Source organism: Alligator mississippiensis, chromosome 1, assembly GCF_030867095.1.
Source record: "Alligator mississippiensis isolate rAllMis1 chromosome 1, rAllMis1, whole genome shotgun sequence".
In the NCBI taxonomy this organism is placed as follows: Eukaryota; Metazoa; Chordata; order Crocodylia; family Alligatoridae; genus Alligator; species Alligator mississippiensis.
In genome coordinates, this window is record NC_081824.1 from 413,201,867 (window position 1) to 413,213,873 (window position 12,007).

General features: G+C 47.3%; 1 protein-coding gene across 1 annotated transcript; it reads right to left on the reverse strand.

The window, feature by feature from the left end:
• Positions 1–3,644: 3,644 nt before the first annotated feature.
• Positions 3,645–4,604, reverse strand: ARL11 (ADP ribosylation factor like GTPase 11). The gene has a single exon (XM_006272067.3). It carries the CDS (start codon positions 4,480–4,482, stop codon positions 3,904–3,906), a length of 579 nt encoding a protein of 192 aa, XP_006272129.2. The 5' UTR covers positions 4,483–4,604; the 3' UTR covers positions 3,645–3,903.
• Positions 4,605–12,007: the final 7,403 nt, after the last annotated feature.

Genomic DNA, 12,007 nt, shown 5'->3' on the forward strand with positions numbered 1-12,007 from the left:
GATAAAGGAGCACCTAACGTGACCTAGTCTTGCAAGACCTGCCAACTCATCCTTACTGCCACAACAATCAACACTTCCCACAATAAAACCATCAAAATCCACAGATTATACATGTCTATCACAGAATGTGGTACACCTCATCCAGTACATCAAATCCCCCACCATAACTATGTGGGTGAAACCAGACAAAAACTATGTACCAGAATGAACAACAACTGGAAAAAAGATAAAGGACAGAGACACTAGAACACAGGTAGAACATTTCTCACAGAACAATCTCTTCCTGCCCAACCTCGTAGTTCTCCTTCTTAAGGGAAATTTACAAAACATCTTCAAAAGATGGGCCTGGGAACAAAAATCCATCAGCCTTTCAGACACTAAGAACCAGGGATTTAACTCAATACTTGCTAATCTCTGCAATTCACAAGTGATGATGAAGAAGTGAACAACCCTGCTCTCCGCTCATTAGGGTTTTACTACATCTCTTGCCCGTTGGCTATCTGAAAATGTCTCTTGTACCCTGCTTGTATTTCCATACGGAGTTTTACACAAGCCTTTGCTCCATCTGCTATTTCACTCTGCTGTGCCTGCAGTGCCTGCTTCTCTGTCAGAGACCTGAGGAAGGGGACTAGGATACCCCAAAGCTTATCTATAGCTAATCCAACCATGCAGGATAAAAGGATATGTCGCCCACAGAAACTCTTTCCTCTTGCATGGGTCCATATTTCCTGGACCCATGCCTACAACTTCAGCCAGCACTGCCAAAGAGATTAATTGGTTTTAGAATGTGGAGTTCATGCTTTACTTGTGAATGGTTTTGTTTTTACTGGTCACAACCAGCTAACAAAAAAACAATTGTCTTGTGAGATGACAACAACTTCTACTCTCTGCCATACCAGGGCTTAACTGTAATATAAGCAACTATGTCATTTAAGATTGTGCAGTCTATGGATTGAAGCTTTACATTTCTAACCACCTGCAAAAAGCAACCATCTTTCACTGTTCAGCTCAGATGCAGCATCCTAGAGATGACTAGCTCACCAACCTCTCTCTCGGAAACTACCTTTGTACGTTCCTAAAAGTGGAATAAGTGTATTGAACTGAACACATGTGGCTGCTTCTTGTGAAAGAAAACATTCCAGGTGCTCTGATCCAGTCAGATTTTGCAAGGTAACTCAACTGCCAGTATCTTTTTTTTTTTTTAATTTGTTCTTCTGATGGCATAAAGCAGGAAAGCCCTGTCTTTGTACTTTATCATATATACCAATATTGTCCCTTAGTTCTCTCAAACAATTGGGAGTTTAATTCATGTCTTTGAAGGTTGGAGTAGCCCCTCATTTATATCCAGTCTGCATACACCAGGGTCATGGGCGGTTCTCTTAAAGGCAACAGTATAGAGCTGCTATTTTTTTTTTTTTTTTTTTAATAATACACTCTATATTGTATTAGAGTCTCCAAGTCCTGCTGAGCTGGTATGTAACCAACAGCAGTCACACAGCAGCTATTGTGTCACTACTGTTTAAGTGTTTGGCAAAGCACAAGATACACAAGCAAACAGTTTCTTACAATAAGGTTTGCCTACACAGAGATTTAATATACAGCATAATTATAGTGCTGCAGCTTCACCAGCATAACTCCCCTTATGAACACTCAATTCCAAAGTAAAAATAGTTTTTGTATATTTTATACCAAAATGAGCTATAACTAATTATACGGACATTGCCATCAGTCAATTCCCCACACAGGAACACAGTCTCCTATAATCTTGCCTACTTGCCTCTGAGCAGGAGTGCTACATGAAACAGCTCCCTCTCTAAAGCACCCCTTCAAACAGAGCCCTCAATGCAGGGCTTGCAAAGCACTGATTGAAAGGACAATGTGAGGCTGCCTCAGAGTTCCTGCTCCAAAGTAATTTATTCCCAGGCACACCCGCACTTGTTTAGAGCCATTTGATGGTGCTTCCGCCCTTTTATTTTCACTACCAGGGGTATGTTTGTGACCATCTATTTTATGTTCAAGTGGCCAGGCAACCAGTCAGAAAAACCCAGTGATACATGGCAGCTAAAATGATTTTGTTCATATTTGAGTCCAAAATATGCTATTTTTTATTTAATGGACTCTTTCATCCTAATGGCAGACCATGGGCATCTACAGACACAGAAAGCTCAGTTTCTTTGTATTAAAAGCCATTTTTGCCTAAAGTTAAGGCACAAGAGTATCCTAAAAATGATCACATGCTTGCTTGCAGGCTACAGAATTTCAGAAAATATTGATTTACTATATAATTTGGTAGAAATCTGGTTGCTGGTATTTACTCGTAACAATTCCCTGTCAAGTCAAATCTGGATCATTTATTTATTTGCAGCATAAACTATTTCTTATAATTTAGTGTGGATAAAAAATTGTGACACTTCTCATTAAGAAGGATTTCTGTTCAAGGGGATGTCTGATGCATGGTCTTGCCCTGTGCTTTAGCAACTAGATTCTATTCCTGGCTCTGACAACGGTTTCTTGCTATATTATTTAACCTCATAGCATTACTTACCCCAGTTATGCCTTCTGATTGATACTACGGCCATTTTGTGCAGGGATGGGCTGAACAGCAATTCCTTAACTTTTTAAAAAGGCACTGAGAAAACTGACAACACCATATTTGTGCTTATTTTAAAATATATATATAATCATTTCACACCAGCTGCCTGAGATGCCTGTATTTTTCTTTTTTCATTGGTCTCAAAATATAGTACAAACTAATGGAAAAGCCTAAGGTTTTGCGCTTAAAATGTTCCAATTCAACAAAAGCTTCACGTTGTATGAAAGAACCCTTGCCGCAGAAACCGCCTTATGATCCCCCTTCAGCGTTAAGTGTAGGGAAACAAATAAAAGATTTAAACTATAATTAGGGCCCAATCCAAAACATGCCAAACAACTTGACAACTGCTTCCACTGAAAGCAATGGGAGGTAGAGCCCTTTACCCTATTGTTTCCTCAAGTAATTCTTTAGCGCTCTGGTTAATCTAATTTTTAAGCACTCAAGAAATGGAGCTTCTTCCACCACTTCGTGTCAGAGTAGCATACAGTCTAATAGAGCTCAGCATCAAGGCATTTTAAGCCTAGTGAGAGGTCAAGGATATAGGTACATTACATCTCAATTTCCTCATGTCTAAAATGAATCCAAGAAATACGGTTTCATTTTTATTTTTTGTTTTACACAAACAGAAATAAAAAAAAATACTATGCAGCAAATGACAAAATGCATTTCTGCAACCCTAAAAACTTAACGTAAAACCAAATCTTGATCTAACTTCAGTCGTTCATAGCTCATCCACAGAGGACATTACTAAAATCAAGTGTGAAACAGCTGTTTAAATTCTGCTCCATTTCCTTTGCTAACCAGTTCTCTTTACTGCTGTGTTTCATATCAACAAACACTTGATACAAGCCATAAAAGTGGTGGAACAAAGGTGCTTCATTTCATCTCTCTCTCTCTGGGACTGGTACTACATACTGCATGCAGCTTGGAACAATAAAGACAAATCCTAGTCTTTCCTTGCCACACATACCCACTATCCTCTTCATCACGTAAACATCTCAAACATGTAACGCAAAACATTTACCTTGTACAAAATAGATGTCATCTGAGTAATATAAGCAGTGAGAGCAGGGTTTACTGGTATGAAAGATAAGCTTGTGACAGCTGGCTATTTTTCAATACTGCACATGGAGTATGGAGTTCCTTTAAGTATATATGGTGCCTGGGTGCTGAGGTGTGTTTTCTGACAAGCATGCAGAGATGAACAGATTCCTGAGGAATTACTAGTGGAAATTAGTAACCAAATCTTCCAGGTTTTGTGTTCCAAGATTTTTTCCCTCTGGAAACATCCAAGATGGAAGATAACCTGATCATCTTCGTGGTACACAAACACACGCATGGGAATTCTCTTCTTGACTTCTCTTCAGGAGTCCAGCCAGGACAATTAAGGCCTCTGTGAGCCCCTCACCAGTATAAGCACTGCACCCTCTTATCTCCCAGTTGCGGTTACTGAAGCATTCAGGATTTAGGTTTTCTTGCAGCTCTGGAAGGGAGAGTGCCCCTGGCAGCTCCTGTTTGTTGGCCAGAAGCAAGACTGGAACTCTGATCAGGTCTGTGTTATTCAGAACTTTCTCCAGCTCAACCACTGCATCCGGCAGCCGAGTTCTGTCACTACTGTCCAACACAAAGATGAGGGCATCTGTGCCTTCCAGGTAGTTCTTCCAGCTGGCACGGAGCTTGTCTTGACCACCAACATCCCAGAGAGTCAAAGATATATGACAAGGAGCTTCCAGAGATTCCACGTTGAAGCCCACTGTTGGGGAAGTTTGCATAACCTCGCCCTTCTTCAGTTTGTACAAGAGGGTGGACTTGCCAGCCAAATCCAATCCTAGTATGACAACCCGAGCATCTCTTTTGAATCGAGCCTTGAAGCTCCAATTCCCCATCATGCTGTTGCTGTTGAAATCTCAATGAAAATTTGTAAATAATAATAATAATTATTATTTTTGTTGTTGTTATTATTATTATTAAACAAAGTATTTTCTAGAAAAGAAATTCTTACTACAATTAATACAAGTAACACATGACTAGAGTGACAAACCCTTTGGAAATAGGGTCCAGTGCACCACCAGTTTTATGTCTGAGATGCCTGCAAATCCAAAGAATTAAGATTTGCTGAAAGAACAACCAGCTGCTTTTAGCTTTCCACTGTAACTAGAGTGGGGCAAGTTATATTATTCATGAGATCTACAGCAGAGCCAATAAATGTGGTTTGAAATAACAAATGGATTCTATATTACTATTTTTCTGCCTCTAAGTTCCATTTGCATCCACAACCTGAAATTACTGAGAGTTAGGACATAAATGGTGCCAACACCTTGCCAGAAAATGTGGAGAGACTATAGAGCTAGTTTCCTCCTCCTCTTCCTGTGTATAGAAATAAGTGACCTTTTTCCCCATCAGTCTGATCAGGGAAAATCCACTCCGCTGAAGACAAAGAGAAAACTAAACTATTGCAAAGCAAGTGTCCCTGCTGACAAGTGCTGAATCAGAAACAGAGGTCATCAGAGAATCAAGAGACAGTCAAAAAATGTCTTAGCTACTCTTGGGTTAAAGTGAATAAAATTATCTTCCCCACTGCAGCAGCTGTCATTCACCAGCTACTGTGTAGACAACACAATAGAGATTTCAAGAAATATATATGAATGAGTTTTTAAATAATGCATTGAAATGCAATCAGCAAAAACTCTCCCCGCAAGACAGAAAGGCGAAGTGCTTTACAGCAAATATCACATGAGGGAGATGGGGCCAGTATTCTATGGCAGGAACAAATTGACTTTTATTAGTAGATGTTTAGGATTGTGAATCCAAAAAAGATGACAAAGGGTGAGGAGGGGAATGCAACTAGGTTACATGTTAGCCAACTAAGCCCGGGGGTGGGGGGAGAGGGGAAGGGGAGGGAGGGGGGTCATGATGCTGAGAGAAAAAGAAGATAGATACATACAAACCCGTTACGATGGTCCTCAATGGTGGAAGAAGTGGTTCGGAGAAAAAGCGTCTCAGTCCAGATTGGAGTCTCATCGCGGGGGTCCTCTTCGGGTGGAGCAGGGTTGTCCGTAGTTGAAGAATCCTCTCGAAGTGAAGGTCCATCTGGTGCAAGGGGGGGGAGGGGCTCAGGCGGTCTCCTCTGGGTCCGGTCCGGTGGCGGTTCACCTGGTGGGGTCAGAGTACTGGCGGTGGCCCGTGATGTGTTCCATGTAGATGTCACGGGACCAACGGATGGTGTCAGACACCATGAGGCAGCACATCAGCTTGGCGTAGCAGTGAGAGACACGGCAGGCAGGCAGGACACTCTCGTTGCTGGGGTCCCAGGCTCCGAGCGTTCCCACGATGAGCGTGTTGACCGTCACGTCGTAGCCATGGCTCCTCAGCATGTCGGCCAGTGAGGCATACTTCTCCTGCTTGCGAGTCCAGGCATCGGTTCTCGAAGGGGGTGGTTACGTCCACGATCACGACCTTCTTGGCCTCCTCGTTAGTGATGACGATGTCGGGTCACATCTGGCTCTCGCAGCCCAAGACAGCACAGTTCACAGAGACCTCCCCTGCTGCGGCCAGGATGGCCCTCACCAGGCGGTCCTGGACAGCATTATGGCGGAACTACCAGGCTCTGGCGTGCGCCTTGCATCTGCACAGCACATGGGGAAGGGTCTCTGCCGCGTAGCCGCACCGTCAGCACCTCTTGTACTGGTGGCCAAAGCGGACGGCCCCGTTCAGAGGCAGGCAGTTGAGGCGGGCGCGGTGGAGGATGCGCCAGTCTGCAAAGCACGTGAAGCTCCCGCTGGGCATGAAGCGGTTGCTGGAGTCGCACTTTGAGGTGACGCCGAAGACCTTGCCGTGGTTGGGTTTGGCCCTCAGGTTGCCGGCATACTTGTTTTGAACGGCGTCCTTCAGGAACCTCTCCAGGAAAGTCCTCGTGCAGGGCATCACGGTGACACAGTAGGCATGCGGGGCTGGCTGTATGGAGACTCCCAGCTCCCGGCGCAGCCGATGCGTTTCCCAAGGTGGCGCGTGGCGTTGCGGGCTCGGCTCCACAGCGAGTCCAAGTCCCCACCATCTCTGCTGAACTCGCCCTCCAGCGAGCCGCTGAGGAAGGTGACCAAGTCATGTCCAGTCGGCTGCCTCCCAGTCCTCTTACAGGCAGTCTCCTCGAGGGTGCTGGCGGCAATGGTACTTACCGTTGCGCCTGGGCAGATCAGGAGGCGGAAGGCGTGGGTGACCACTGTGATGTCGCAGAGGTCTCCCATGCGGGGTACATTGGCACCTCCCTGCCGGTAGGGGATGTGCAGGACCTCGTTGCTGGCCCTTAGCAGCAGGTGCAGGCACTTCTTGAGCAGCCGCCGGAGCTTGGCATCCGCCTTCTTGAGGGGGGTCTTGAGGACCGCCGAGCCTCTCACGACAAACGCGACGCGGAGGACGAGAAAGGTGTTCTCTCAAGCTGCAGGGAGGCTCCGCTGAAAGCAGAATCAGGCCCCTCATCGCTTCTGCCTTCAGCAAGTGCCTGCGGCCAGCAGGATGTCTGGGCCACCTGGGAAGGGGCTAGCATACCCCAGCAGCAGCACGAGGTGTCAGGTGGGGAAGGGGACAGACCTGTACGACACCCCTAGCCTCTCCCCCACCCTGCCTGACATCCTGCACTGCCTCTGGGGTCCCTTCCTGGGCAGCTCCAGGCATCTTGCCAGCCACAGGCACTTGCTGAAGGCAAAAGTGGCGAGAGGCCCAAGCTTGCTTTTGATGGAGCCTCCTGGTCTGCCCCATAGCTGGGGGGCAAGCTGCCAAGTCAGGCAGCCCCTAAGCTGCAGGGGATTCTGGTCCTTTCCTCTGTGGTGCCAGTGCCCCCCCAGGGCCAAGCGAGCAGGCTGCCAGCAGCCCGTGTGCTGCCCAAGCTCCCAGGGGCCCAATCCAATTTCCCCAGAGCCTGCCAGCACTCCGCCTGCCCCATGAGCCCACCAGGGCCTCCAGCACCTCACACACTGAGGCAGGGCTGATGTATGCACTGGACATACAAAAAAAACCTCGTTTTTTTTTTTGGTTTTTTTTTTACAGCAATATGGGGATCTACTTGCTGTATTTTAGGCTGTATACATGGACACGTGTAAGCCCTTTTTTCAGGTGTAGCCTAAACTCCTTTCCTCTATTCTGGATCTCGTTGGATCCAATTCAAAATCATTTTAATATTGTTTCAAATGGATTTTGATACTGCTGCTCTTTAACTTCAGAGTGCAGTCTTATTTCTGACTTGGTCCTGGGTAAGACTGTAAACTGCATTCAACTGCAGGGCCTGGTGGCAACATGATGGGGCTACCCATGGCAGGGTAGCTCCTATAAAATACTACAATGTTGCAACTTCCAAAGTGAGAGAAGTATGGGGAGCCACAGTACCCTAGCCTCCACTGCCTTGTGGGTCCTCCTTGTCTGGAGAAAGGCTAAAGGACATCAATCACCCTAATAGAAACGTGCCCTTACGGAGGTGTTAGGCAGTCAGCAGCAGTTCTTATCTGTTGCTCTCTGGCAGAAGCTACAACCATCGAGGCCCTGAACATCTGGACTTGGTCTGGCCTTCAGGTTCTCTCTCAGCGGTGTAAAGGGGGGATGGAAAACATGGTTCATACAAATAGCCGAAATTCTGCTTACTAGTACATTTGCAAAACTTGGATCCTAATGTGAATGCTCCCAAAGTTCAAGGGTTTTAGATACAGGATTTTATTAGATTATATAATAATTTTGGTTTTTGTTCCCTTCTTACTATCTTTGCTTATGTGATCTGAGCATTGTGAAAGGTAGAAACAGCCTCTAAGAAAGAATTCCAAACCCAGCTTTAATACCTTCTTTACTAATAATATGAGCATCAGCAAAGGAAACCCATTCAAATCAGTGTTAAATTTGTATTTCTGTCACCCTCATTCTTATGTTAGATTGATGATGTAGCCATGATGGTCCAGGAATTATGCAGGAAGTAAAGATTTCTTTGGGTGTTATCTTTTATTGGACCAACTGCGTAGTTGCAATAGAGTCAGACAAGCTTTTGAATACATGGCATTCTTTCTCAGGTCTGAGGAGAAAAGCCAGAAGAATGATAGTAAAAAAAAAATTAAAAACAAAACACACTGCCAGGAGAAAAAAAAAGAAAAAAAAATAGTCCAACTGGTTTTTACTATTGTGCTGGCTTTTCTCCACAGACCTGAAGAAGAATGTCTTGCATTCAAAAACTTGTCAGGACCCACTTTTCACGGCCCTTTATAGCTGTATGGTAGACTTCTGTGGTGCCCTAGTGATCAGCTGCCAAATCCAGTGGGGCAGGTCACTTCATGCCCTCTGGAAGGTAGGCAGCAATCCTGTTTTCAGTTGTCGATTCATGATTAACAGTCTGTTACAGCCAGTACTCTGTCAGCACCTCATTGATGCAATGTTTCAGGAACACCCTTGATCTCATTAGCTTGAAGTTATGGAAATCCCAGTGCTATCAATTCCCAATCATACTTTCATTCATATTTCCATACACTGGGTGATCAGGTAAGGTGTGAATAGGCTTACAGAGAATACAGTATTTGCAAACTATAACAATACAGAACAAGCTTAAAAGACAGAGTGTAATGCAGGGATGGGCAAAATATACCCCGTGGGCCAGATCCGGCCCATGAAGCCGTTCTATCCTGCCCACGAAAAAATTTCAAAAACATTTAGAAAATGAATATTTATCTGTCTGGTTCCTGTCAAAAATGACAGGAATCAGGGGCAGTAGGACCCAGGGGAAGCCTGTCGGGCTCCAGCAACAGCAGGGCCAGCATAGCCTAGGACCGTGTGGTTGCATTGGCATGGGAAACTTGGGGGAAGGGGGGCAGGGAAGGAGCCCAGGGAAAAGCGGCCTGGGGAAAAGCAGCCCCTCCCCAACCCTGTGGCTGGCGCTCCCTGTTGCAGCCACTCACAGCCCACATGGGGCTGTCCTGAGCAGGCAGCCCCACACGGGCTGCAAGCGGCTGCAGCACGGGGCATCAGCCACAGGTAGGCGAGGGGCCATTTTTCCTGAGCTCAGCACCAGCTTATAACCCACCCCCACAGCCAGCCTGGGCCCCACACCACCTCCGGGTTCACCCGTCAGGGCTGCGCATGGCAGCAGCAGCTGCAGGTCCCCCGCTTGCCACGCCAGGCAGTGTTTGCTGCTGCCCACCCAGAGCTTGCGCGCTGGGCAGCCCAGAGGCAGCAGTGGCAAACACTGCCCAGCGCAGCAAGCGGGGGGGCCACAGCGGCTACCGCCGCCGTGGAGCAGCCCCAACAGGCGAGCCTGGAGCCAGCACAGGGCCCAGGCTGGCAGCAGGGGTGGGTTAGAAGCTGGTGCTGAACACATGGAAAGCGGCCTATCAACCGCCCCACGCCTGGCACCCTGTGCTGCAGCTGCTCACAGCCCGCGTGGGGCTGCCTGTGCCTGCTCAAGACAGCCCTGCACAGGCTGCGAGCAGCTGCAGCAAGGAGCACCAGCCACAGGCTGGGGGAGGGGCCGCTTTTCCCCCCGCACTCAGCACCAGCTCATTCCCTGCTGCAGAGCAGGGGGTCGGGGCTGCCCACTGCCCCCCCCGTACCACAGAGCCGGGGTCACTGGGAATGAGCTGGTGCATGGGGCCCACACCGGTGTCCCAGGGCCAGCACCACCACGGCCCAGAGCAGATCAGCAGGGGTACAGGGTCCCTGCCAGCAGGGGTTCTATGGAGCTGGGCCAGCTCCCCCCTCTCCCTGCTGGTGCAGCACAGCCCGGCTCCACAGACCTTTGCCAGCCTGTGCCCCGCTCTGGGCCCCACCAGTGCTGGTCCTGGGGCATTGGTCCCAAGACACTGGGACACTGGTCCCAAGATGGTGACCAGGGGGCGGGGCACCTGTCAAGCGGCAAGGCTACCCATGCAGCCCTCAAGAGCTTGCCAAAACTAGGTAAGCAGCCCTCCGCCCGAAATAATTGCCTGCCCCAGTGTAATGCAAAGCATGGTATATCACTTAAAAATTTAAAACAATGAAAAAAGTACAAAATACAATGTATACATCTCCAATTCATTACATAATGCATAGTACAATTCTATATTAACCCCTTCAGACCAAAAGGGGGGGAAGGGGAAGAGGGAGAAAGGAAGGGAAAGAGAAAAATCTAAAACTAAAGAGAAAAAAAAAAGAAAAAAAAAAAAAGAAAATCCAAGACTATTCCTACAAAGGGCCTCCCACTCCCTCCCTCACTGTGAGGGTCTTGATTTGCCCCCCCATGCCCTTTCTTCCCCCCCAGACTTACCAGCCAGACACCGCTCTCCAAGCTGCCAGGCTGCATTCCTGGCCACGTGCATGCCGTGGCTGCACACGTCCACACGGCATTTATCAGTAACATTATCGGCCAAAAAAAGCCAATAACGTTAATTTGCCTGTTATATGTGCCAACGCAAAATGTGACCAATATATCGGTGCACTTCTAGTGCTTGTTTAAACAGCTTCAGATAAACTGCCTCACCGCCATTTTGAAGCGTGGGGATACTAATACATGAGACACTCCATGCACTTTAAAGCAGCTCTCCAAGGCGCTCTAACTAAAGCGCGCGCCCCCAAGCATGTATAAAAATGCCCACAGTCATAGTTAAATATACATCTCTCAGATTCATAAAACAAGATCTAGCCTCCTTGAGTATCTTGACAGTGCATCCAATGCTTCACTGAAATGTTCTAAGGTAATGTTTCCAAACGCGAGTTAATGTTTCAAGGTAGTTAAAAACCAATCTGCAGGGCTGTGAAATAAAAGCTAGCTACTTTACTAGGAGCAGCTAAAAGGGAGGCTTGGGGTTCGGATGACCCTGAGTTTCATTTGCCCACAGTCATAAGGGCACAAGAGCAAGCTAGGGAGGAGTCTCCGCTTTCCATAAAGTAGGCATAAAGCCAAGATCTTCCCACTCCAGCAGTAAGTGGGAGGTTTACTATACATTACCTCCACAAGGACTACCCCATGTCAGAAAGGTGGTTATTCCCCAGGTGCGACTAGGAAAACCACCCTGGTAGTCATGGTATTTCCCCTGCCAGATTTTGTTGTTTCATGTTCTAAGCCAAATCAAATCCAAATCCATGAGTCAGTCCCGAACCATAAATGGCCCTACAATTGGCAAACATCCTCCACCCCCACCAGGGGCTTCAGATATATCCAAAGCCTTTGGCGGGCATTCTATGTGCAGGCCCAGCCCAGAGGCTTAGGGTTTGGATGGCCCCAAGTTTTGCCTACCCTCAGCCATATAGCTGCAGAACAAGCTAGGGAGAAGCCTCCCATTTCCATAAAATGGGCATTAAGCCCCAACACCTCGGCAGGTACTAAACCATGCCAGAACATTTATCCCCAGGAGGCTCAAGGAAAACTGCCTTCTTGGACTCAGATACATGGTCTTTCCCCTACCAGGTAAGTAG

Excerpts from the sequence above, each read along its gene's own strand:
- ARL11 (XM_006272067.3), bottom strand. The coding sequence starts at position 4,482 with ATGATGGGGAATTGGAGCTTCAAGGCTCGATTCAAAAGAGATGCTCGG.